Genomic DNA, 23,014 nt, shown 5'->3' on the forward strand with positions numbered 1-23,014 from the left:
TCTTCAGCAGACCTCGGGCGAATTGCGACGTAGGCTAGGCTCTTTGCGAAGCGGTAGTTTCAGGATGCACATGAGAGCAGGAATAGGTCACTGTCATGCCGTACTCTACTTCCCATCCGTTGACTACTCGGTCACGGACTGATGCGTCTGGAGGCGAGCAGCGCGCATCATTTGTTTACGCGTTGTTTGTCTGCAGCCCCGCCCCCGCGCACATTCGAGTCGCGTCGCCGCCGCTTGCCTCGTTCCTCCACGTCCACACGCGCCGCGCACCATGTCGCGTCGCTCCTCGCTGGCCGGCGTACCAGCGCACTATACGTTTGTCCCGCAACCGCCGGTCCCAGGCCCGTCTACCCACCATCCCACGGCGGACTTGACCATGCTTCGCACGCACGCGCCCAATCAGCCGACCGCGTCTGCCCATCAGCCGGCGCCCACATATCGCAGCGCTTCTCTATCAATGGCCGGCGTACCCACGCACGGCGCAGCGTCACCGACATTCGCGACCCCAGCGGGCTACCCGTATTCGCCAGTCCCCGCTAGTACTACTCCTGGGCCATCTCCCGACGTCTACTGGAAGCAGCTGGACGACTACGTCGTCCGCCGCCTCAACGAGGTCCTCAAATGGCAGGCCGACGCGATGTCCGCGCAGGATGCGCGCCTCGCCAAGTGCGAGGAGGCGCTCAAGGCCTGCATCGCGGACGCGCGCACGGAGGCCACGCAACAGAACGAGCGTATATCCCAGCAGAACGAGCATATGGCGCAGCAGAATGAGCGCGCGAACATCATCTTGAAGGCGCTGTGCGATCACGCGAAGGGGCTGGATGACAAGGTCGATCGTCTTAGCAAGGCAATAGGGGTCGAGGTGAAGGAGGGGGAGCCGGAGACCAGCCTTTCGAGTAGGGTCAAGGATGTTGAGTGGACGATGGGGGAGCTTTTGGAGAGAATCGGAGATCCTTTGGCTTTAGGTGAGACTATACTCCTTGCAGCGGGAAGTATGGTGCCCGCCCGCCTCCTCCTTCTTGGGCTCATATTCGCGCGCATATACTCACCTCATTCTTCCCAGACCCCAACGCCCCTCAACAACCCTTTGTGAACACCCACCGTCGCCCACCAGTCATCCGACACGAGGTCGCCGTCGAGACCAGCCCTACGCCCACTACACCTCCTCCCGCCCCGCGCACACCAACACCACCTCCTCCTTTCGTCGTTCGGCATGAGATGGCGACCAGTCCGATCAGGTTTATGGACGTGGACGATGAGCCGAATGACGTCGAGGACGAGCGGATTGGTGTCGAGGACGAGCGGATTGATGTCGAGGACGAGCAGGAAAGTGCGTGTATGCGTATATATGCGCCGTCGAATGCGTATACTGATTGATTTTTGTTGTACGAAGACTCGGAGCAGTCGAATGACACCGCTCATCCGTTGACGCCCATCAGCGCGCCGGTCGCGAGGCATCGTGGGGGAGGTGAGCCTTCGGTTGTCCTTTGTCGGGTAGGAGCTGTATGCTTATCGCACTAGAAGACGTGCAGAAAGAGCGCACGCAGACGCCAGTGGATCGTCGGAATACAGGTATATGCGCCTTGAACGCAAGGTCCGCACAGGTGCTAACATGTATTCGTAGATCCTGCCAGCCTCTTTGACGAAGACGAGGAAAATGTTCGCCCACCAGGCAAATCTAGCAAACCTCACCCACTCGCAGTACGTACCAACACCCTCGGACTTGCGGCTCGCACGAAGCCGCTCGCGCCGCACTCCTCTATGCCATCGCCGACGCCGTCTGTGCGCGGGCGCACCGTGTCGGCGGAGGAGCCTGTGCCGGCGTGCACTACAATGGCATCTGAGCGTGCTCAATCTGCTGGTCTGCCCCCACCCACCCACGACTCCGACCTCCGTCTGCCCACGCCCGACGCGACGGTCCGGTATAGCAGCGTGCCGGGGGATATGGCGGTGGATGAGGTGGAGGGTGATGAGGTGGCAGTGGAGAATGGGATGGATGAGGTCGAAGACATGCCGGAGATGTGGACGGACGATCCGATTGAGGATTATGAGGAGGGGCGGGTGGGCGACGAGGACGCCCATGGCCGGGATGGGGAGGGTGCTCACGGGCAGACTGAGTCGCACGACTCGAACTCGAAGAAGGCCTCCGCTCCGCTCCCAAAGAAGCCATCCGCTGCATTGCCGAAGAAAGCTTCTGTTGCGTTGCCGAGGAAAACCCCCTCCGCATCCCGTCGCCCGCTCACGGTGCAACCCTCAGAGGACTCGGTGGCTGTAAATGCGTACTTGCTGGGGCGGTCGTCGCCCGCGATGGAGGAGATGGAGGTGGAGGAGTCGGGCGGGGACGCTGCAGGTGCCTCGTCTTTTGCGAACAACGACTCTCATCCGTCAGTGCAAGCCGCAGAACGCACGGATATCGTGGGCGGCGCAGGTATAGGAGGCGACGACGCAGGTGACGCCAGCGACTCTGACCTGTCGTCGTTGTCATCGTTGTCTGACGTCGAGGATGCAGGGGCGGCGGGCAGGGCTAGCGGTGCACGCCCGGTAGCGGGACCAGTGCCAACAGCTTCCGAGGCCCCGCGCTCGACGCGCTATGCAGCGCAGTTTTCCGCCGCGGGCCGCCCATCGTTCCAGCCGAAGAGCTCGTCGCTCCAGCCGAAGAGCTCGTCACTTCAGCCGAAGAGCAAGGGCAAAGAAAAGAGCGCGGCCGCGACGCGCATCAAGCGCAGGCGGGCGGACGACGGTGAAGGCGCGCCGGCGAAGAGGGCGAGGGTGGGGGAGGATGAGGAAGGCGCGGGCGAAGGTGCATCAATGACGTTAAAGGGAAAGATCCAGCAGATCAAGGAAGAGGAGGGCGAGCAGATGCTCTCCTCGTCTAGCTCACGGGCGAGCAGTGTGAGACGCGGTCGGTCGGGGAGTGCGAGGGGAGGGAGTGCAAGGGAGGATAGTGCGAGGAGGGGGCGGTCCGGCAGCCTTCGGTCTGCTGCCGTCAAGCAGGAGAAATCGGCGAACGGCAAGCGGGGAGAGTCGATCAGCGTCAAGCAGGAGAAGGGCGAGAAGAAGCGCGGGCGGTCTCGCAAGAAGCCGCAGTGGCCAAAGTTGGTGGAGGGCTCGGGGTCGACGTTTTGGGTTAGTGATCTTTTTCTTGGGTTGCTGGGCGCGCATTAGTGGATGTGCATGTGCTATGTGGACGGACGGTACTGACGACGATCTCAGACGACTGAGTGCGATTGCTGTGGCCAGTGGTACCACAACGGCTGCGTGGGTTTGGATAAGGAGGCAGACTCTGACGTGCCTTTCTGCTGTCCTTTTTGTGTCGTTGATCCGTGAGTGTTGAGTATCCCTCTTGCCCTATAGATCAGCGAAGGGATGCGACCTTTGCTTCATCGCTCCCTTTGCTCTGCCACATTGTTATGCGCCCAACTAACGACTCTCTATAGACACTACAAAGACACCGTCAAGAAAGTACACGAGGGCATGTGTATGCGCCCGGACTGCCCGCACGAGATCGATGTGGAGAACTATCTTGGAGAGTACGAGATTGACTACCTCGTCGGCCGCTTCGTGAAGATCTCGAGCCAGCAGCCGAAGCAGGAGTGGTATCTGGTGAAGTGGGCCAAGCCGTGAGTGCCGGGTTTATATTCTCAAAGCGTCGTTCCCTTCCTCGACGTTGCACGGGTCCGCATCGGCCCGCCTTCGCTCTCGTGCATCTCTGCTGCTCCGTGACATTCTTGACCTGACAAAACTCGCTCTGCAGATGGACAATAGACGACTGCACGTGGCAGATCCCGAGCGACTTCTCTGCCGACTTCATCCGCAAGTTCAACGAGACCGCAGCAGCGGAGGGCCGTGGCGGTTCCCAGGACCTCACTTTGCTGAAGGAGGCGGAGGATGGTCTGCGTGCCAACCCGAATGTGGGATGGAATAGGTTCGACCCGATCGGGAATGTGCTGCATATGTTGGACGACAACTAGGTCTACGTTGGACGATGACTAGGTCCATATTTTGGACGATGACCAGGTCCATATTTTGGACGATGACAAGGTCCCTGCCGCTGCGCTGGGCTTCGCCGGCGTCAGCGCTAACTTCGACAAATACTTCTTGGATTACTGTGTACCAGTAACATCGCACGTCGCGAACGGACATCCTACCTACCTTATTTCGCTTTTCTTGTTGCTGTGCTTTGCCGCTTTTCGTACTGCTGCACACCGTCGATGCATACATTATTCCCCCTTATAGATACTTACCGACCTCCAATATTCATTCCGTGTCTTGCAATTGAAGGGTCTGCCTGCATATGGAGCTATAACCTGCAGGCCAATGGAGTCTCGTCGAGCAAAAGCTATTTGACGTTAGGGCGATACATCTTGTGAGTACGTACAGTATGAATACTGTGAGCGCAGCAGCGCTATGTATACAGTAAATCTACGTGTAAAGAGAGAAAGCACAGCTTTGGAAAGGGTATCGAGTAAGTAGTTAGTCATAAGCCGACCGAATGCTGGTCAGGTCTCTTCGTCGTCTTCATCATCAAGCACGTATCGACAAGAAATATTGGAAGCGAGAGATTTGAAGAACTGCAGCTGATGTTTGCGTCTAGTCTTCCCTGACCACGTCGGGCGGCGGACCGAGGATGTCCACCTTGCCCTTCGGGTCGACGATCGCATCGTGCGTGCTGGCGTTCACACCAGCGTCTCGGCATGCGCGAGCCTCCTCTTCGCCTGCGAAATTCGTATGTCAGCGGACGTCGACGGATATAAGCTGTCGACATACCGTGCCCAAGATCATCCGCCGGAATCCAAACCGTACGCTGCGGGCGCGACGCCGCAGGATGGGCGAACCCGTACTCATCCGCCGACTTCGGTTGGGGGAACACGCGTGGGGCGCCCTGGTCCTCCACCTTGGTCGGGGGGTAGGCGTGGCCAGCCTCGCCAGCCTCGACGTCTCCGGCAGCGAAGTCTCGCACGCTGACGTCCTTTTCGTTCTTGCCTGAGAGGTGGGTGAGGACGACTGTACAGGCGAAGAATGCAGTCGGTCAACTTACCGTCGCTAGCGAAGGTGGTCCGCCTCTTCTCGCCCTCCCCACCGGCAATTTGGCGGGGTTCAACGGCGCTCGAGACGCCCTTCTCGGTTTCCGCGGCCTGGTAAAAGGTGCTCTTGCGCTTCCCGTTCGTGGCGTTCTCGTCCACCTCATCTATTAAACGACGTGAGTGTCCTGTTGCCGCAGCCAGGGAACATCGACGCACCTTCATCCTCCTCATACCCAAACGTCTTGTCCTTCAACGAAAGCGGCAGCGCACTCAACAGCGGGCCATACGAGTTCGACAGGATGAGGTTGTAGAAGGCCGTCAAGATGATCAGCACGACCATAAGCGCGCCCTGCGGCACCGCCTTCGCATGGTGGTTGTCGTCCCGCACGAGGAAGAACAGCGCACACAGGCAGACCTGTTGCACGTACATGCCGACGAAGACGTGCTGAATTGCCTTGGGGAAGAAGAGGCCGCCGGTGTCAGATGCGGGAGACTGCTGCAGCTGCCACAGGAATAGGTACTTGTAGAGCTCGTAGAAGGCGAAGAAAGTGAAGCAGGCGAGGCCGTTGATAATTGGTGAGATGATGGAGTACCCGATGGCTGCAGTATGTCGTCAGCTTTGGATACGTCAAGTGGGATGGAAAGAGCGCACCGATAGTACTGAGCAGCGTAACACCTGGGAATAGGGTGCCCCAAGCGACGTTACGTCTGGAAACGATACTGTCAGCACATGTTCATTGCTGATAGCTTGGAACTCCACTGACAATTGGTACTTGATTCCATAAACCGCCCTCGGAGTACTGCCCAAGACGAACAGCTTGACATAGTACAGCGCAAGGGGCACGATCTGCAAGAAGCCGGCGGCCGTGCCCGAAAGACCTTGCAAGATGATATAGCTAAGGATAAGGTGTCAGTAGACGACGAAAGCACTGGAGCGGGATCGCTCACGTCAAGAAGAAATTGCTAGCGCTCGGTAGATTGCTTGCAAGTAAATTGGGGATCGAAGTCGGGTTGTTCAGCAAGTCCTCGAGCGAAGCAATGATTCCAGAAGAGAGCGTGACGACGAGGAAGGAGTGGACGACCTGGACACGGCGTCAGTACGATCATATCGAGCTCATGCTTGGGCTGTGGCGCTGACCTGGAAGATAAAGTACCGCGTCATCAAGCTCAGCTCGAGCCCCGAATACCTGGGCACGCCCTCAAAGCGCGCGAGCAGGCGAAGCACAACGGGCAGAAGTGCCATCAGGATGGCAAGCGCAACGGGGGGAAGGATACCTGAGGTACGGCACTTGAGCACGCAGTCCATGAGGACACCAAGAACAAAAGCACTTGCCAGAAATGATACTAGTGACCACAGTCGGCAGGTCGCATATCCACGTCAACCATTTGACCGTGCCACACAGCGTGTATATGTTGCTGACACTACCGACGAACGCCACAGGGAACGCCCAGAAGACGATGAGCGCCCCCGTCGCGGCCCACGAGATCGCTATGCGCACGCGCGCCTCATACGGGTTCATGCCCAGGTTTGACCAGATGACATCGTCGGGGGCCATCTAGGAGATGATAGCTCAGTTAAGGCTACGGCGTGCAACATGCCGACAGGAATACCTACCTCAATATACGTCTTGCTCATCCGGTACGGCTCGTGGTGCAGCAGAACCTGCGCCGCCATATGCGCGCCGATCTGCTTCTGGAACGTCACGAAAGCACTAGCAGAATGAAGTCAAATGTCAGCCCAAACACATCTCCTCAACTCGCACCCAGAACCCACCTATTCAACGGCGGGTAGCTATCGTCCTTCGACGCCAGCCCGACCAAGCCTAACGCCTGCTTCCCCACATGCTTGCCGACCTCGCCGACCTGCTTGCCCACCGAGGAGAGATCGCGCGTCATGTCCTTGCCCGCCTGCAGCCCCGCGTACCCGACGTCGCGCGTGACCTGGAGGCCGGCGTTCCCGACCTGCTTGCCGACGTTGCCGACCTGCTTGACGCCCTCGCCGACCTGGCGGACGCCCTCGTCCATGAACTTGCGCCGTTGGCGGTCGGTGGCGGTGGACGTGCGGCCCATGGAGGTCTCGCCGGTCTCGAGGGAGTGGCGGACACCTGGAGCGCAACGTAAAAAACACACGAACGACAGCCTGCCTGAAAGCTAACCTTCATCCTGCGGCAACGGCGTCCCCGGGTCAAACGACGGCCTCGGCGCCAGCGCATCCTCCTCCGAAGGCCTCGACACCGGCGACACATCCCTCTCGATACTCCCCCTCGCGCCTCCCTCCTCCGTCGACACCCGCAATACCGGTGCGCCCTTCTCTCCCTCTCCCTCTCCCTCCTTGTTCACCGCATCATCAATGGCGCCTCCGCCGACCTCAAAATGATCCTCCGGATGCGCGATCCCCGTCTTCCGCCTCTCCTCCCGTTTGACACGCGCGATATTGGCCCGCGCGGTCTCCCTCGATGCCGCGTTGATCGCCGCGAGCCGCGCGCGCCCCTCCTCGAGCACGACCTCCAACCGCGCGATCTCCTTGCGGCAGTAGTCAATCGTGTCCACCTTCTCGCCCCACAAGCCTAGGAAGCCCAGCCTATGGGTGGGCCGCGGAACTGCGAGCTCTGCCTCTTTGAGGGGGTCGTTCGCGCCGTCGGTAGCCGTCGCAGAGCTGTTGCCAGACGATTCGTTCGTGGCGCCGATGGTCGGCGAGCCACTCGGGGAGTCGGTGCTCTTGCCCTTCTTCCCCTTGCCTTTCTTCGCCTCCTTGTCCAGTTTTTCCTGCGCCTTTATCCGAGCTTTAACCCTATTGCGCACAAGCTCTGTCTCCGCGCTCTCGAGCTTGGCACAAAGGGCCACCTGCTCGTCGTAAGCGTCGGGGAGGGAGCCGAGGTCGCTGGAGCGAACGCGTTAGCAAAATCCATTCCTCTACAAGGCACTCGAACCCCAAAAAAACTCACCGATTGATCCACATCTTCTTCACCCCGCCCGGCATATCGCGGAACAGCTTCCACAGCGCATCCTCCGTCAGATACGACGCCGGCACGCCAGTGATCAGAACAGTCGCCGCCTGCGCCGTCCCCGCATGCGCCTTGCTGACGAGGAACTGCTGCCGCTTCCGGACGAAGTAGCCCATCTCGCGCGTGAGGACGCGCAGGATGTGGATCGTGAAGACCCAGGCGAGGATGAGGTGCGCCCAGTAGCGGCTCGTGTTCTGGCGCGAGACGTTGCCGAAGGTGAATCTGTCGATGGGGAGGGAGGATTAGTGTTTGGTGTTGTGAGTGTGGTGGAGTGGCGATTTTGATGATGTTAGACTGGGAGGGATCAAGGACTGACCTTTCCAACCCATCCCCGCTGCCACCTACTGCGTCGAGAGGGAGCAGGATGAGCCAGCTGATGACCCATATGGGTGCGAAGATGCGGGTGAGCATGCGGAGGAAGCGAACGAAGAGGTAGGCATCGAGGCCGGAGGCGGGGATGATGTCCTGAATGGGCGGTCAGTCATGTTGTTCGAAATTTGGGAGACGGTCAGAGAAAGGTAAAAAGAGAGTAAAGGACGCAAATAGACGACGAGGGTAACCATGAGTAGATTGGCTACATGATAGCGTGGTGCATGCGAGCAACACCGGCGATGTGCCTAGTCCGGGGAGGACGTAGTGATCGCAGCGCTGCGCGGCAAGGACCACTTCTCGCGACGGTGAGAGAGCACCTGCGGCGATACGCTTGGTACGCGCTGCCCTTGGAGCGGTCGCTCGACGTCGCACGCGTCGACCGTTGTTTGTTCCTCCTTCCCGCTACTCCGACATTTCCTCCCTCTCGCCCTCCCCAAGCAGGATATGGATAGTTGAAGGTAGAAGCAATGGGCTAAGGAGAGTCTTGGCACATACCTCTGCATCGGCCTTGTACACAGCGATAGGCCAGGCGAGGAGAGCTGAACGATCGAAGTCAGGAACGCGTGGGGGAAGTAGAGCGAGGCACGGGACGCACTCCTCGGATCCAACTTGCTTAGCGTCGCGTTCGACACCCTGCGCAGCCCTGCGAGGGCATCTATCGTGGGGGACCGCTTCGACGGCGGCGGGACGTATGTACGGGGCTGGGAGGGATGATTAGCCGACTGTGGCGCGCTTGATACCAAACATCACGCGAGGCGCGCACCTCATAGATCGCCCTGAACCACGGTCTGAGGACAGTAAAGACACCAATTTCTGCACCAAAGACGATGGCGTTGAAGACGAGAGCGGTCACGAAGGAGTCGGTGCTGGCTGCCTTGGCGTTGGATATGTCCGTGGTGTCGGTTGAGGTAGACGCAGACGGTGCGGCGGACGTGGTTGTCGTCGACATCGTGGCGCGCAACCACTGCGAGGGTTGTGTTCGAGGTCAGAAGGAGTGTAGGGTACTGCAGTTGGTGAGGTGCAGACGGGTCGTGATGGTCTTTGAGAGCAAGAGCGGAGACGGACAATTGAATTGGCGGCCTCCTATCGGCAGCTCCGATCATATTGCGCACGTGGAGAAGATACACGACGTCATGACAAGGGGAACGGTATTCGACTTCCCGCACACACAATGGAGGCCGTAAAATAGAGAAAAGACACCCCTGTTCATGTTCTGTGCCAATCACCTTTTCTCCGTCTTTTCTTGAGATGGAAACGGGCCGTGAGACTTTGACGCCCTAGATGGGATATCCGGATATCCCCGTTTGGACGATTCTGCTGCATACGGCGTTCGGTCCGTTCATCCGTGATGAGGCAGCGCGCGGCGTGAGCGATCGAGAACGCGCCTTGTCCGCGACCGCGACGACCCCTCTGCACTTGACTGCGGCATCGGTGCTCTGAACGCCATAAACATACTCACCAATACCCATCTCTCATCCTCCGTAAACTTCTGCTCGGCGCTGCCCTCGCCACACGGGCTTCGCTTGCACACCATCACCCCTCCTTGGACCGCTTGACTGCTGGTTCAACATTACCTCTCCTCCCCCATTACTCATCTCTCTCATAAGCTATTACTCCCACCATGTCTACCCATGCCTCCAACTCGGCACCTTCCCAACCCGAGATCCAGCGCATCCTCAAACGTCTGGTCCAATACGTCGCCCGCACCTTCTACGAGCCCAAGCACATCGTGCTGCTGGATCTACTTGTCAGGAATCCAGTGTATGTGCAGACCTTGCATGTCCTCTGATGTGACTGACGCATCTTTACCTGCTCGTTTCCTCTTTGTACGAACCACATGCCATTGTTGTCCGCCTTGGTCGTATCCCCATCATTGTCAATGCTACCATGATCCCTCCCTACCCATCAGCATCAAAGACGATGAACTCGCTGGAATGATGGACATGAAGCTGAAGGACGTCCAGAAGATCGCAGCAGACCTGGCCAACGCGAGCCTAATAAAGCTGTAAGCGAAATGTCCTCATGCCCTCTACACCAATCCTGCGTTGCAAGCATGCGCAATTGTGGCCCCCCAAGAATGCCCTCCAGACTCTCCGTATCACTCCTCATTGCCAGCGGTGAATGCTGCTATCTCCATTTTAGTGCTATTTCCATACTAGTGCTATCCCACTGCCCACACTGCTTCCATACTAACCTCTCCCCTTCCAGCCACCGCCAAAACGAGCTCAAAGACGGCGCCGTGCGCGCCTCGCCCAAGACCTACTACTACATCGACTACATCCACTTTTGCAATGTTGTCAAGTGGCGCGTGTGGCGCATGCAGAAGAAGATTGACAGCACCACACGAAATGTAGGTTTCCGTTGTCTGTCGCACGGTGCATGGCTAGGCTTGTGTCTATGCGTGGCTGAGCCTGTGTCTATGCATGGCTTAGCCTGTTCTGCGTCGGCTAGCTATGAGTTCTATCAGCGGAGCGAACTGTTGCACCATCAGCGGGGCGAACTATCGCACCATAATGTACAAATCAGTATGCTGACAAGTGGTCTAGGAACTCGACAACAAAGGGTACCTGTGTACGCTATGCAGACAGACGTATACGGCGTTGGAGGTGGATAAGGTGTGTGCCTCTTCAATTTTGTGCTCTGGTGGTCCTCGTTTCTTGACATTGTACTATCGTTCTTCGACATCGTATTATCGTTTTGCGACATTGTACTATCGTCCTTGATCATTGTACTATGGCTCCTCGACTTCGTATAATCGCTCCCCGACCTCGTGTCATCTCCCCTCGACATCTTGACATCGCTCATCGACTTCGTATCATTGCTCTCCAAAATGACTTATACTATTTTTCGCCACCAAGGCCGAAAAGAGATACTGACGTCCTCCGCAGGTCCTCGACTTCATGAGCGGCGAGCTCATCTGCGAAGCGTGCAAAGGGCCCGTCATCGAGTACGAGGGCGCGGGTGCGGAGGGCGGGAACACACGGTTGCAAAGGTGAATTCGGTTCCTCGTCAGATCTTGGGCTGCGATTTCTGCAACTTGGACTGCGACTCTTGCATTCTGGACTGCGACTTCTACGCGCACGGCATGGAGATGGAGGGTAACGACCTAGAGATGGAGGGTAATGGAGGAGCAACACGCGCGATTAAGGATACCCACTGCGCATGACACCCACCTTGACGAGCGGTTCTCTAATCGACTCATCCCAGATTCAACCAACAGATACACCTTATTACCAGCGGCCTCCGGAAAGTCGACGAGGCCGGTGTCCTGCCCGCCTTCGACGTCGCCGCGCACGTCAAGGCCGCGCATGTGGATACGCAGAGGGGGAAGAACGAGGTTGGCTGGCTTGGTCCTCGCTTTAGGAAAGTCTTTCCAACGCTGACCACGCACCTCTACAGCCCGGCGCCGGCCTCCGCATCGCAGGCGAGGGCGGCTCGCGCACGCAGGAAGCTGCCGTCGGTGTGGTGCTTGCGGCGGAGGGAGATGAGGTGCGTATTTTCTGTTCTCCCGTCAAGAATAAGGAATCGTCACATGTATCTGACCATCCATCCTCCACTCAGGCTGCCGCACGAGCCGCCCGCGACGCCGCTGCCGACGCGCGGAGACAGCAGAACGCGCTGCCCGCGTGGCATCTGAGGAGTACTGTTTCAGGCGGGCTGACCGCATTGGGTATCCGAGAGCAGGAACGAGAGGAGAGGGAGAGGGGCGAGCGGGGTCAGGGTGAGTGGTTTCAGCGTTGAAGGATGCTTGCTACGAGTGTTGACGAATTTCCATGCAACAGCAAACGACGCCAAGGAAGAAGACCCCCTCAGCGGCTTCGGCGTCGTCGGCGGGGGCAGGCCGCGCGTCAAACAGGAAGAGGACCTGGAGGATACGAAGGGCATCTCGATGGCCACACAAAATGCACCTGGTACGCAGGCAGAACCGGCGGCGGCAGATCTTGATATGTGGTACGCTGGTGTAAGCGTGGGCGCGGACGTTGGTAAGTGGTCTGATGATGTTATACGATTATTCTGTTGGTCGCTGCGCATTTTTCTCTTTCGCGCAGTTCCCTGTGTATAAACTTCACTGCTGACGATCTTTCCAGCCACTCCATACCTGTCCGACCCCAATACGCCGTACACGCCCTACAGCACCAACACGCCGCCAGAAGACGACGAGGAGGACGACGCGCCGCGCGTCGTGACCAGCCTGTCTGCCTGGCGAAAACGCTCGCGGGAGGAGGAGGATGAGGGTCGGCGCGTGCGGGTGAAGGCAGAGGAAGGCGAGTCGGGCGTGTGGGGTGGGACGAATGGTGCGTTATTTCCTTGTGACTTGGTAAACCGAGTTTTGGCAATTTATCGACGATCCGGCAGGGTACGCAAACACGAACGGGTACGGCTCGACCAACGGGTACGGTGCCGCGACGAGCAACGGTTACGGCTCGACAACGAACGGCTTCGGCTCGACAACGAACGGGTACGGCGCTGGCGACTTCACCATGGGCAGCAGCCAGGGGACCGACGTGTCAATGGCGAATGGCGGGGACGATCCGACGGTGTTCGTGCAGGGCAAGCCGTATGCGTACTCGGCGGTCACGGAGGAGCTGTACGAGCAGATGACGGAGGATGAGATGACGGCGTACGTGGAGGTGATGCAGGCGAGGGGGGTGTGATGCGGTGTCGACATCGGCGAGAGGCATGTGCTGTGAGCTGGTATACAGACAGTCGGATTCTTTGGCGATTGGTGTTTGTGAATATCTTATTTGCTTGCGGGACGCTTGCCTATGGACGACTTGCGAACTTTGATTTCGGGAAATGCGACTGAAGAATCTAAGTCTCGCCAACACCCTTGCCTCTGGAGGTACTTATGGCAAGTGCACCTAGCCATGGTGGGACAGTCATGCAAGATCCAAAGCAGCAGCATAAATAGCGTGTGTTGACATTATAAGTTACAAAGAGCGATATTCCACTACTGGTGGGACAGGTATATGACAAGGCATCGAAGATCTCCATCCCTGCAGAGCCGACTTAAGGGCAGAAAGTGACCGTCTGAAAACCATGTGAGTAATCGTTCGACCCAGCACGGGATGGGACCCTCACGTAGTCAGCGTTCTTCGAGCCAGTGCAGGTCCAGAGCGCGGTGCCGCTGCTCTCGTCGTAAGCGTACGCGTAAGAGTTCGGGCAGCCATCCTCTGCGATGGGGGGTTAGCAGGCAGGTCCAAGGCGTTAGGCTGGAAAGGAAACGCACTGAAGTAGTCGTAGTACTGAACACCGGAGGAGGGGCAGGTTTCGGGCTTGTCGAAATCACCGCTGCAGCAGTTCGGCGAGTTGCTCGCGTCGCCGTCGAGGTTGGCAGAGCAGGCGGTGTAGCAGCCGACGACCTTGCCGTCGCCGTCCTTCTTCTGGAGCTCAGCAGGGCCTATCTAGCGTGTCAGCTCAGGTATCGGATTGCACGAGACTTTGATACTCACAGTCCGCGTTCAGCTCCTTCGGGCACGACGCCTCGGGGCAGTCCTGAGTCGGCTTAACCGAGACGGGGATGTTGTACCCATCGACGAGCGAAACGTCGTAGTTGTCCTCGCCGTCCGGGATGAGCGTCCACTCCGCGACCGTGACGGGCGGGACGCCCGTGCCGCCCTCCGTCGCGCACTCGAGGCCGCCATTGCAGCCGCCCGTCGCGCACGACGTCTGGTCCTGCGTCGAGCTGAAGTCGCAGCCCGTGCGGCCCCAGATGCGGCCCGCGGTCCAGTTGTCGGGGACCTCGAACTGCTCGGTGCTGCCCGCGGCGGCCTCCCAGCCCGTGGCGTGGTCGGGCGAGTCCCCGGAGCTCGGGTCGGTGAAGATCGCGGGCCACACGGTGAAGTCGCAGTTGTTCTTCACGGTCATCTGGCGCGCGCTCGCGGAGGTCGCGAGGACGGCGAGGGTGACGGCGGCGGCGGCAATCATGATGTACGAGTGAGAGAAGGTGGACTGCACGACTGGGAGAAGGAGGCCAAGGAGCGCTAGGCGAAGGAGAGAAGAATGCGTTGGTGAGGGGAGCAGGGACGCGGACAGGACTTATATAGGCGGGTCATGGATAGCTGGCGGGGGTTGCGTCCGCAGATCGTCTAGCGTTGGGCTGGCGCAGTCACCGTCTTCGTGGCGCGGTCGCTGTCGGCCAGTCGCGGTCGCAGTACGTGTTGTCGCACGTCGCAGTACGGCCTTGGAGCGATGAGATGAACAGCTAGGCATACCCAATATGGCCACCACAGATGACGGTGGCGCCTCGGTGGGGCGCACATATGAAGATCTGCGGCTGGGGTCGTCCTGCGCCTGCGGCTGGGGTCATCCTAGACTCGCTAGCCAGTTGTTGCCGCTCGCAGCTGCGGTCCGTGAGCGGTTCGGCTCGGAGGGTAGGAATTTGCAAAGAAGGGGGGATATTTGAAAACGGACCGCGAGCTTGCGAGCGGACTGGGCAACTCCGTAGAGGGGACGCAATCCTGGGGTCCGGGCCCCAGGACAACTCTGAAAGTTGAGAGCGTGGTCTGCGCGATGGCGCGTCCGACGCGCGTACTGTAGTAGGTTCACCTATGCAGAGCGGTTTCATCTGGAAGAGCTGTGTTACGCAATGCATTTCGGCCTGGAAAAGGTAGTCTTTGGCGGACGAATCGCTATGGGAGCCGTGCAGGAGGGGACTCAGCGCTCGACTGTCTTTTGAGACGCTTTAGGCAAGGAGGCGCTCGATCACATCGAAGTTGCTCTTGACCGTCACGACGCGGCCGACTTCGCGGCTACCTCACACCATCCACGGTTCATTGGCCTGGCATCATAGCCAAATATACTCGAGTCGGTTCGCGCTGCGGCCCTGTCGAAGACGTTCACCCACGGAAGCAACTGGAGACCACAATAGCGATCGACCTTCTGCGTTTCTGCACCTACATCTTTGCTCGTTGTCAGTATATTGTCGACCCATCTTTGCGGACATCTCGCAACTCGCCTATGTTGCTCGTCCGCCCCCTTGTCAGCGCACCACCGGATGGCGGGCAGGACATTTTCTTCCACGGTGGGAGCACGAGTGGCCCGCGCGTGAGTATCTGGGACGTACGAGGCGCGCTGCGTCCGCGGCCGCTGGACTTGGGCAATGACAGCATGGAGAAGGTCACCGACGGAGATCTGTGTGTCTCGGGCAGTAGGAGGTGCGTACTGTCTTCAAATGCATAATCGCAGCCTATCTGACCCTCGGGCGGTGCAGATAGTTCACCAGCACACTCATGTCGGGTCTGCCCGCCCTCGGTTATTGCAATGATGACCTTCTCCCCGAAGCCCACTTACAAGACCCCATACGCCCTGTGCGCTATCTCGTTCTGCTCCTCGCAGCTAAATGACCATTCTTCCCCCCGCCCTCGGCGCTTGGCCTCGCGCATCGTCAAAACACGACCATCGTGAATCCTGCTGCTCATCACCAACCCCTGCGACGATCCATCCGGCACCTCCGAGCGCGACGCTCAGCAAACAAGGAACATCATGAATCGTCGGAAGCGCTGACATGCTCTCTGCAGCATCTTGATCGCCCTCAACTGCTAGACGTTACCGCGGCGCGCGCTCACCCAGAGACTCAGCGTTATTACACTGGTCTACGACGCTCTGTGTACCTTCGCCTTGCGCGAAGACGCCCTGCTCTCCTCTGGCATGCCGTGGCCAACAATCCGCTTCTCCATTCGCGCCGTTCTTCTCCGCCACCTACAGCGTCAACAGCAATCTGATATGTAACATGGTTGTCAATGTCGCCCTCACCCTCGCCCTCGCCCTCCACATTTCTCTTCCACTCTGGCCCCCTTCTCGTCCGCTCCACATTCCCTTTGTCCCTCAGCTCTGAGCTCGAGTTTGCCTGAGCCTGTGCTTCTTTGACCACCCACACGGACACCCGTCTGGAGGCCGAATTCCTCATGCCTACCGGCACTCCTTCGTTGCTCTCTAGGGCAGAACCTCACCGAGTCTGCTCAATATGCCTAGTTCCTGGTTTTGCTGTCCTACAGGAGCCTCGTAGCCTCGCGGGTACGGCATGCGACAGCCCTACGCATGTGGCATACATGTTTTCCTGCCTTTCCCCCTCTTTGGCGTTTTTCGGCGCTTTTCCTTGTAATACTATCATTTTTGCCGTGATTACTCTAGAATCCGCTTCAGGCATATACGAGTATCTAATGGCAGCCGGGGCGACCCAGCACATGAGCACGGTGGACGGCAGTGAGTGAAGTGAGCACCCGCTGACGGTGCACGAGAGTCTCAACTTTCAGAGTTGTCCTGGGGCCCGGACCCCAGGATTGCATTTGCTATACGAAGTTGCCCAGCCGGCCTACGGCTCCGCGAGGCCACGAGCGGATTTCAAACGTAGGCCGATGAGCTGGTTCACGAGTCTAGGGTCATCCCGCTCTGTTTCAGTGTCGAGCAGACCGGAGTGACCAGCAGCCCGCCTGTCGTCTGCCAAGCGCATCGACGACGAGCGCAGCAGCTTCGGTGTGCGGTCTCTCCGTTCTGGTCGCCAGAGTCCCGCGCGAAACCTCGCGAAACTTGACGGAAAGTCACCCGAGCTATCATCAAATGGATCGACTCAAAGGCTTGGACTTCGTGAAGGCAAACGACGACCAGCCGAGGAGATTCTCGGCTTCATTCAAATCTTCTTTTGGGTTTTTTCTTTCAAAGGCATGGCATAGCCCGCACAAGCTCGAAGGATGGAGCAGCGCCAGCTGGCAGCGAAGGAGTTCACCGTGAGACTTAGACGGAACCAAATGTTCATCAATTGCACTTCGGCTGTCTCCGCAATCCCACGTGCTAGGGACCCACATGACCGCATTTGCTACCATATTAGGAAAAACCTCGCTCGTTATAATCACAAGCGAGCCATCCTTGACTCCACCATCCCCAGTCACGACTCGCGAGCACCTTTGCGCGAAACCCATGTTGTGATGATACATTGCAGTTTACCAATTCGCCTTCTACATCTTGTTCATAATTACACAATTGCCCAAATCCCCCATGAACCCAACCCACCGAGCCCAAGTCACTGAGCGGTGAGCCCGCGAGCCCATGCCCATAGCCCTTCAAGCTGCAGGCTGCACCTCTTGAAGCTTCAGGCCGCACCCCTTCATCGACATCCTTCACCCCCGAATCAACGACACTGGCCTCTGCTTCTGCTCCGCGTAGTCGCTGAAGGTGATGACCGGCAGGTCGCTATCACGACGCGGTTCCTCCGGGACCACATAGCGATAGGCCTCGTCCGACGACTCCATGCTCTCCGCGTAGAGCGTCCAAGGGCGCGATGCATCGTCGTGCGAAATCATAGGTGACCCCGCTTGAGAGATCATAGGCGACCCTGGTTGGGAGATCCTAGGCGATCCTTGGGGTACGGCGCGGTACGGGTCCCCCTGCATGCCTCCGTACACCTCCCCGCCAAATTCGCCCTCTCCCATACCACCCAACATCGGACTGCCCACTCCGCCCAACAGCGGACTCCCCACCGGCGGCGTCCTACAAAACGCCTCATCCGGCCTCGGAATCTCCCCCAAGCTCTTCAGCCCCCGCTTCTCGCAGTCGCCGAAGTCAGACGAGGTGACGCTGAACTTCGACCCGGGCACATTCTTCGAGATGTCGATAACGCGGTCGTAGACGGTTGGGCGAGTACGTGGAGGTCCGGAGGCAGCGGTGGATGCAGACCAGAGCCCGGAGAACACTGAAGAGCGCTTGACGAAGGAGGCGCGGAGGGAGGTCACCGAGAGCGAGGGGAAGTGGTGCGCTGGGCGAAGCCAGGCGCCGGACGAGACACGAGCAGAGGCAGGCGCATCGGGCCTCCAAGTCGCTGTGTTGTCCTTCTCATGCAGCGAATCCGTCGAGAACGAGCTCCGCATCGACGCCTTCGTCTTGTCGTACGATAACGTGCGCGAGAGAACGCTCTCTGTGCCGTGCTTGAAGTTGTCGGCCTCGCGACGCTTTGTGCGGTGTCGGCGGAAGACGGCGCAGAAGTAGAAGACGATGACGAGGCCGATGAGCGAGGAGAGGATGCCGCTGAGAATGTAGCGCGTTGGGATAGGCTCCTCGGTTACTGCGGTAGTACTGTCGTGCGTGGGTCGGTGAGGCGCGCCGGCTGAGGGCTCGGAGACTTCGGCGGAGTGGGTGACGATGCCAGGAGCGATGCGAACGAAGGTCGAAGATACGTGAGTTAGGCCCGTTGCAGAGGACGAGAGGCCAGAGACGGGGATGAAAGTCTCGGTGGGCAGCACAGTTGACGTCGGATCGACAGCAACAAGGACCGCCAGAGTGGTCGACTCAGTAAAGTCTTGCGTGGGCGCCGTGTCGTACGTCTCGTTGGGAATGTCTTCGACGTAGGCATCGGTGACTTGAGGTTCGTCTGCGGAAGGGGTAGGCAGATATTGCTGTGTAACAGTAGGCAGATAAGAGGTTGCTGGGACGATTGGTAAGTTATCGATGCAGAACTAGCAGTCCTCAAAGTACCTAGAATATTCTGCTGTATCATCACGGGCATAGACTGTTCAGGTTGAGGTGCTGGCATAGACATAGAGACAGGGATAGAGTCCGCGCAGTCCGTACAAGGCTCGTTTGATGTGGTGTCGGCATTTAAAGACGAGTCTGGCTTCGCCGGGGAGTCTTGAATCGTGGGAGGCGAGCTAGGTTCGAGCATGACGTCCGTCGGACGGGTAGGCGGCGAGGAGGGAGGGTCCATAGGATGTGACGTAGGCGCGTCAGAGGGAGCGTCCGGTCCTCCTCCGATATGTAGAATGCCGACTTGCATATCCATCGGTGCGGCGAGAGCGCGTGTTGCCGACAGAGCGAGCAAGGCGAGAAGTACGGGAGCCTCTTGAGGCATAGTGGTGCCTTGATAGATTGAGTGAGTGACTGTGCGGTTGCCCGAGGGCACTAGGATGAGGGCGAGGGTAGCCGGTGTGGATGATGCTGGTCAGGATCAAGACGCGTTATTTACATCCGCACGCGCGACGCCCACAAAGCCAAACGCGCTGCACTGCCACGGTTCCTTCATCACTGCTTCCACCATCGTGCTGCTGCGTTGTCGCATTCATACCCTCTCGGACACTGCTGTCTGATGATTCGCTCGTAGCGCAAGTCCCCTTAACCCACACAACATGTCGAAGGACCCGTACTATGATCTCCAGAATGAAGTCCAGGCATCGCTGCAGACCGCGAGCCAGCTGCGCGCGTCGTATACGCGTATACGGAATATGGCTGTCAGTCAGGACAGCGAGGAGCTAGTTTGGGCGAGGAATGAGGTGCGTCTGCTACTCAGGCTTACGAGCTTCATACCTCACATGGTTCCCTCAGCTGAAAGCTACGCTGGCGACGCTGGAGGCTGACATGGAGGATCTGGAAGGAAGCGTGCAGTGCGTGCCCTCATCCCCTCGCTCATTGACTGGTCTAAGACTGCGCGAAGGATAGTAGAGACCACCGGCGCACGCATGTTTGGCCTAGAAGAGGCAGAAGTGCAGGAGCGCCGCGCCTTCGTCGAGCACGTCCGCCGTGAGATCGAGGTGCGTCCCATGCCGGCCCGCATTCATCACGCTCATTACAATGACACGGAAGGATAGAACATGAGAGCCGAGGTGTCTGGCAAGCCACGCTCAAGACCGCCATCCTATGCATCCCCCTCTCCTAGCCGTCCGCAGTCGCGGCTCTATACGGGCACGTCAAGCCCCACGAGGGAGGACGAGGATGATCAGACTGCATGGGCCCGTGAGGAGCAGCAGGTGCGCATACGTCTTCTGGAGTGAAAGCAGACCTTGCTCACCACCATCTAGATGATCATCCGCCAGCAAGACCAGACAATGGACACCATATCCGGCACGCTGACCACCCTCGCCCAACAAGCCGGACTAATGGGGCACGAGATCAATGAGCATGTAGAGTGCGCACTCCGACACTTCCCATGATAAGACCTTGATACTCAACTCGCACAGAATGCTCGGCGACCTCGAGCAAGGCGTCGACCGCGCGGAGAACAAGCTCGGCAGCGCCATGGACCGCATGAAGCACTTCATGCGCAAGAGCGAAGAGAAGGGAAGCGGTTGGTGTATCATCATTCTTATCATCATCCTGTGCGCACTCGTTCTTGCTCTCATTCTCACCTAGTATACATATTGCGGCCGGACAGCCCTATACGCTAATGCAACACTTAACTTGTTTGTTGTTAGCCCATGAGCGCTGCTGTCACCGTAGTCCGTGGATACAGCATCACTTGCTGGACTCCCCGAAGATCTCTTCGTAGCGGTATCCTGCCTCTCGAAGGGACCTCTCTACGACTTCGCAGAGTGCCAGAACCTTGCGAAGATGGTCAGCCTCCACAATGCTAGCGAATGGCTCACATCACTTGCCTTCTCTTCCTCTAGTCTTTGGCCGACGACCTGCACACTTACTGGACCTCCTTCATATTCCTCTGGAACATACTCCCTGGCAAAATGGTCAGTGCCACTCGTGCGATACTAGCATTGCCTGACGGACGTACTTCCAGGCGTGTTCGTCCAAGATGTTGCGCGGTGCGTATTCCAGCTCCGCTGGATCCTTGGCCGGGTCCGCTCGCAACACGGGTACAGTCGCAGCAGACCAGTCCAAGACGTTCCACACGGCCGTGTAGCCCACATACTCCCACTTGTCACTGGCAACCTCTTCAGCAAACACAACCAAGCAGAATCGCGCCACACGCACTGTCGAATCGCCGCATACGGCGCCGTGGGCATAATAATCCCGTCAATCGGTCTCCCCGTTCCTGTCCTCTCCCTTGTCGCCGCCCAATGTGCCAGATACCTCTGACACCACGCCGTCCTCTTCAAGTGAATTTGCCACATCTCATACGTCGTCGGGTGCGGGGTCCCCTTCTCCCCGTACTCCCTTAGCCCCAGCGGCCACGGCTCCTTACCCTCCTCGATGACTTTCTTGATGCTTGTGCCCCCGTCGGCGAGGAAGCACTGCCGGCGGAGGTCGTCTCCTCCGGCGTGGTCGAGCGGCGGGAGGTCGATGACGGTGTGTCCGGCGGCGCGGAGGGCAGAGACGGTGGCGGCGAGCGCGCGGCGAACGGGCGGGTTGGGGCGCACGACGCCGTCGTCGGCGATGAGGCCGAAGCAGAGCCTCTCAGGCAAAGTGATGGGGCGCCAGGGAATGGGGACGGACTTGGGGTCACGGAGCCAGGGCTGGGTAGAGACGACGGCGGAGGCGAAGGTGCTGAGGGCGGAGAGGGAGCGCGACATGGGCCCGTTGACAGAGTGGATGGCTTCTTGTCCAGCCATGCCTTATTTCCGCTCAGCATATCTCCCTTAGGGTCTGACCGGTTTGTGATCACTCACCGGATCGTGCTCCCAGCGTAGGGAAGCGACCCAGGGACGGTCGAAGGGTATAGAGGCCTGCACACGTCCCCGGGATCCGGATGGAGCCCCCAATATCGGTGCCTACACCCAGCGGTGCGCCTTTCATGGCCAGCAGCGCAGCCTCGCCTCCGCTACTTCCACCCGCTGGCCAAACTCGTCAGTATCACAACCTCGCAAACCCGCAGGAGACACGAGGACTCACGCGAAAGCCGTCTGTTATACGGGTTGAGCGTGCGGTTCCAGACATTGTTGTAGGTCTCCGCAATCATCATCGCGGTCGGGACGTTCGTCTTGCAGTAGACAACAGCGCCAGTCTCGCGCAAGATGCTGGTGAGGAGACTTTCCTCCTCCATGGGTTCGTTGCACCAGGCAACGTATCCGACCGTCGTATCAAGCCCCTTCACCTTGAAGCAGTCCTTCAGAGAGACCGGAAGACCATGCAATGGGCCAACTGGCTTCCCCGTCTCCTTGAAGATCGTGTCGAGCTCGTCCGCGCGCTTCAGCGCATCGTCGAAGCAGATCTCTGTCAAGCAGTTGACCTGCCCTCCCCTGTCAGCCTTTCTCCGTCTCACCAATCCAATGCACTACAGCTGACTTACCAACTGCTGCGCCACCGCTGCTCGCTTACAAAACGCTTCCGCCACCGCACGCGCCGTCCACTTCCCCGAGTGCACATTGCGCAGGATCTCGTCCGCCGGCGCGTCCGTGATGGTGAGCTCGTCCGCGGTCAGGATGCCGCAGGATGCGGGGACGCCGGTGACGTCGAGGAGGTAGGCAGGGGAAGTCTCGTCGGTGTATTCCGGCTTGTCGGGAAGGCGCCAGGCTTCGGGAATCAGTGCATCGCGAGCAGCGCGTTTGGCCGCTGCGATTTCAGTCCAGTCCTTGGTTTTCTCGAGGACGGGAGCAGCAGAGTCGAGGGCGCTGGGAAAGTCGTTCGGCATGGCGAGGTTGGTGAAATACGAAAGCAGTGAGGCCAAGCAATGCAGAGGGAACGATATCGAGCGTCGCAGAGCAAGAGGGACTAAACGCTGCAGAGGGACCGATATCAAGTCCTCCAGGGGAAACGATATCATGACCTGCGAGAGTGAGCTTTATAGGAATGAGGAGAATACCCACGATAGTGATAAGAAGCCGATTGCCAGTGGCGAAGAAGACGTGATAAGGTGGCTCACATGTTCGGGATTGTCGATCCGTGGGTGTACTGCTCAGGCTGAGCGGTACGTACTAAGGTACTTACTCCTAACACAGCGGGATCTTCTAGATCGCCTGA

General features: G+C 58.7%; 7 protein-coding genes across 7 annotated transcripts; 3 read left to right on the forward strand and 4 right to left on the reverse strand.

The window, feature by feature from the left end:
• Positions 1 to 230: 230 nt before the first annotated feature.
• On the forward strand, positions 231 to 4,296 carry SCHCODRAFT_02641214 (uncharacterized protein). The gene is made up of 8 exons (XM_050346194.1): positions 231 to 965; positions 1,064 to 1,330; positions 1,394 to 1,468; positions 1,525 to 1,572; positions 1,625 to 3,126; positions 3,214 to 3,323; positions 3,438 to 3,620; positions 3,755 to 4,296. The coding sequence occupies exons 1-8, from the start codon at positions 272 to 274 to the stop codon at positions 3,969 to 3,971; spliced, it is 3,096 nt and encodes a 1,031-aa protein (XP_050198015.1). The 5' UTR covers positions 231 to 271; the 3' UTR covers positions 3,972 to 4,296.
• Positions 4,297 to 4,308: 12 nt separating this feature from the next.
• Positions 4,309 to 9,457, reverse strand: SCHCODRAFT_02641217 (DUF221-domain-containing protein). Its single transcript, XM_050346195.1, has 17 exons — positions 9,165 to 9,457; positions 8,997 to 9,102; positions 8,897 to 8,940; positions 8,346 to 8,494; positions 7,970 to 8,251; positions 7,181 to 7,905; positions 6,799 to 7,129; positions 6,640 to 6,736; positions 6,358 to 6,580; positions 6,163 to 6,299; positions 5,973 to 6,106; positions 5,789 to 5,920; positions 5,677 to 5,732; positions 5,241 to 5,624; positions 5,039 to 5,188; positions 4,768 to 4,983; positions 4,309 to 4,715 (listed from the first exon to the last, which is right to left on the reverse strand). The coding sequence occupies exons 1-17, from the start codon at positions 9,348 to 9,350 to the stop codon at positions 4,591 to 4,593; spliced, it is 3,477 nt and encodes a 1,158-aa protein (XP_050198016.1). The 5' UTR covers positions 9,351 to 9,457; the 3' UTR covers positions 4,309 to 4,590.
• A 332-nt stretch (positions 9,458 to 9,789) lies between these two features.
• On the forward strand, positions 9,790 to 13,198 carry SCHCODRAFT_02641221 (uncharacterized protein). Its single transcript, XM_050346196.1, has 11 exons — positions 9,790 to 10,162; positions 10,311 to 10,406; positions 10,610 to 10,751; positions 10,948 to 11,016; positions 11,290 to 11,393; positions 11,609 to 11,738; positions 11,801 to 11,890; positions 11,963 to 12,122; positions 12,184 to 12,384; positions 12,490 to 12,696; positions 12,758 to 13,198. Exons 1-11 carry the CDS (start codon positions 10,023 to 10,025, stop codon positions 13,054 to 13,056), a joined length of 1,638 nt encoding a protein of 545 aa, XP_050198017.1. The 5' UTR covers positions 9,790 to 10,022; the 3' UTR covers positions 13,057 to 13,198.
• A 213-nt stretch (positions 13,199 to 13,411) lies between these two features.
• Positions 13,412 to 14,329, reverse strand: SCHCODRAFT_02672425 (Osmotin, thaumatin-like protein; the record flags this gene model as incomplete). Its single annotated transcript, XM_003027832.3, has 4 exons — positions 13,412 to 13,432; positions 13,484 to 13,575; positions 13,632 to 13,802; positions 13,855 to 14,329. The coding sequence occupies 4 exons, from the start codon at positions 14,327 to 14,329 to the stop codon at positions 13,412 to 13,414; spliced, it is 759 nt and encodes a 252-aa protein (XP_003027878.2).
• A 2,977-nt stretch (positions 14,330 to 17,306) lies between these two features.
• On the reverse strand, positions 17,307 to 19,335 carry SCHCODRAFT_02554917 (uncharacterized protein). The gene is made up of 2 exons (XM_003027833.3): positions 18,869 to 19,335; positions 17,307 to 18,818 (listed from the first exon to the last, which is right to left on the reverse strand). The coding sequence occupies exons 1-2, from the start codon at positions 19,239 to 19,241 to the stop codon at positions 17,518 to 17,520; spliced, it is 1,674 nt and encodes a 557-aa protein (XP_003027879.1). The 5' UTR covers positions 19,242 to 19,335; the 3' UTR covers positions 17,307 to 17,517.
• Positions 19,336 to 19,457: 122 nt separating this feature from the next.
• SCHCODRAFT_01134848 (uncharacterized protein) lies at positions 19,458 to 20,665 on the forward strand. Its single transcript, XM_003027582.2, has 6 exons — positions 19,458 to 19,659; positions 19,712 to 19,770; positions 19,821 to 19,917; positions 19,975 to 20,133; positions 20,185 to 20,291; positions 20,344 to 20,665. The coding sequence occupies exons 1-6, from the start codon at positions 19,516 to 19,518 to the stop codon at positions 20,513 to 20,515; spliced, it is 738 nt and encodes a 245-aa protein (XP_003027628.1). The 5' UTR covers positions 19,458 to 19,515; the 3' UTR covers positions 20,516 to 20,665.
• Positions 20,478 to 22,850, reverse strand: SCHCODRAFT_02641241 (amidase). Its single transcript, XM_050346197.1, has 7 exons — positions 22,344 to 22,850; positions 21,947 to 22,283; positions 21,724 to 21,888; positions 21,089 to 21,668; positions 20,889 to 21,038; positions 20,758 to 20,833; positions 20,478 to 20,704 (listed from the first exon to the last, which is right to left on the reverse strand). Exons 1-7 carry the CDS (start codon positions 22,683 to 22,685, stop codon positions 20,618 to 20,620), a joined length of 1,737 nt encoding a protein of 578 aa, XP_050198018.1. The 5' UTR covers positions 22,686 to 22,850; the 3' UTR covers positions 20,478 to 20,617.
• Between the last annotated feature and the right edge of the window lie 164 nt (positions 22,851 to 23,014).

This window comes from Schizophyllum commune, assembly GCF_000143185.2.
Source record: "Schizophyllum commune H4-8 unplaced genomic scaffold SCHCOscaffold_12, whole genome shotgun sequence".
NCBI classification, from domain to species: Eukaryota; Fungi; Basidiomycota; class Agaricomycetes; order Agaricales; family Schizophyllaceae; genus Schizophyllum; species Schizophyllum commune.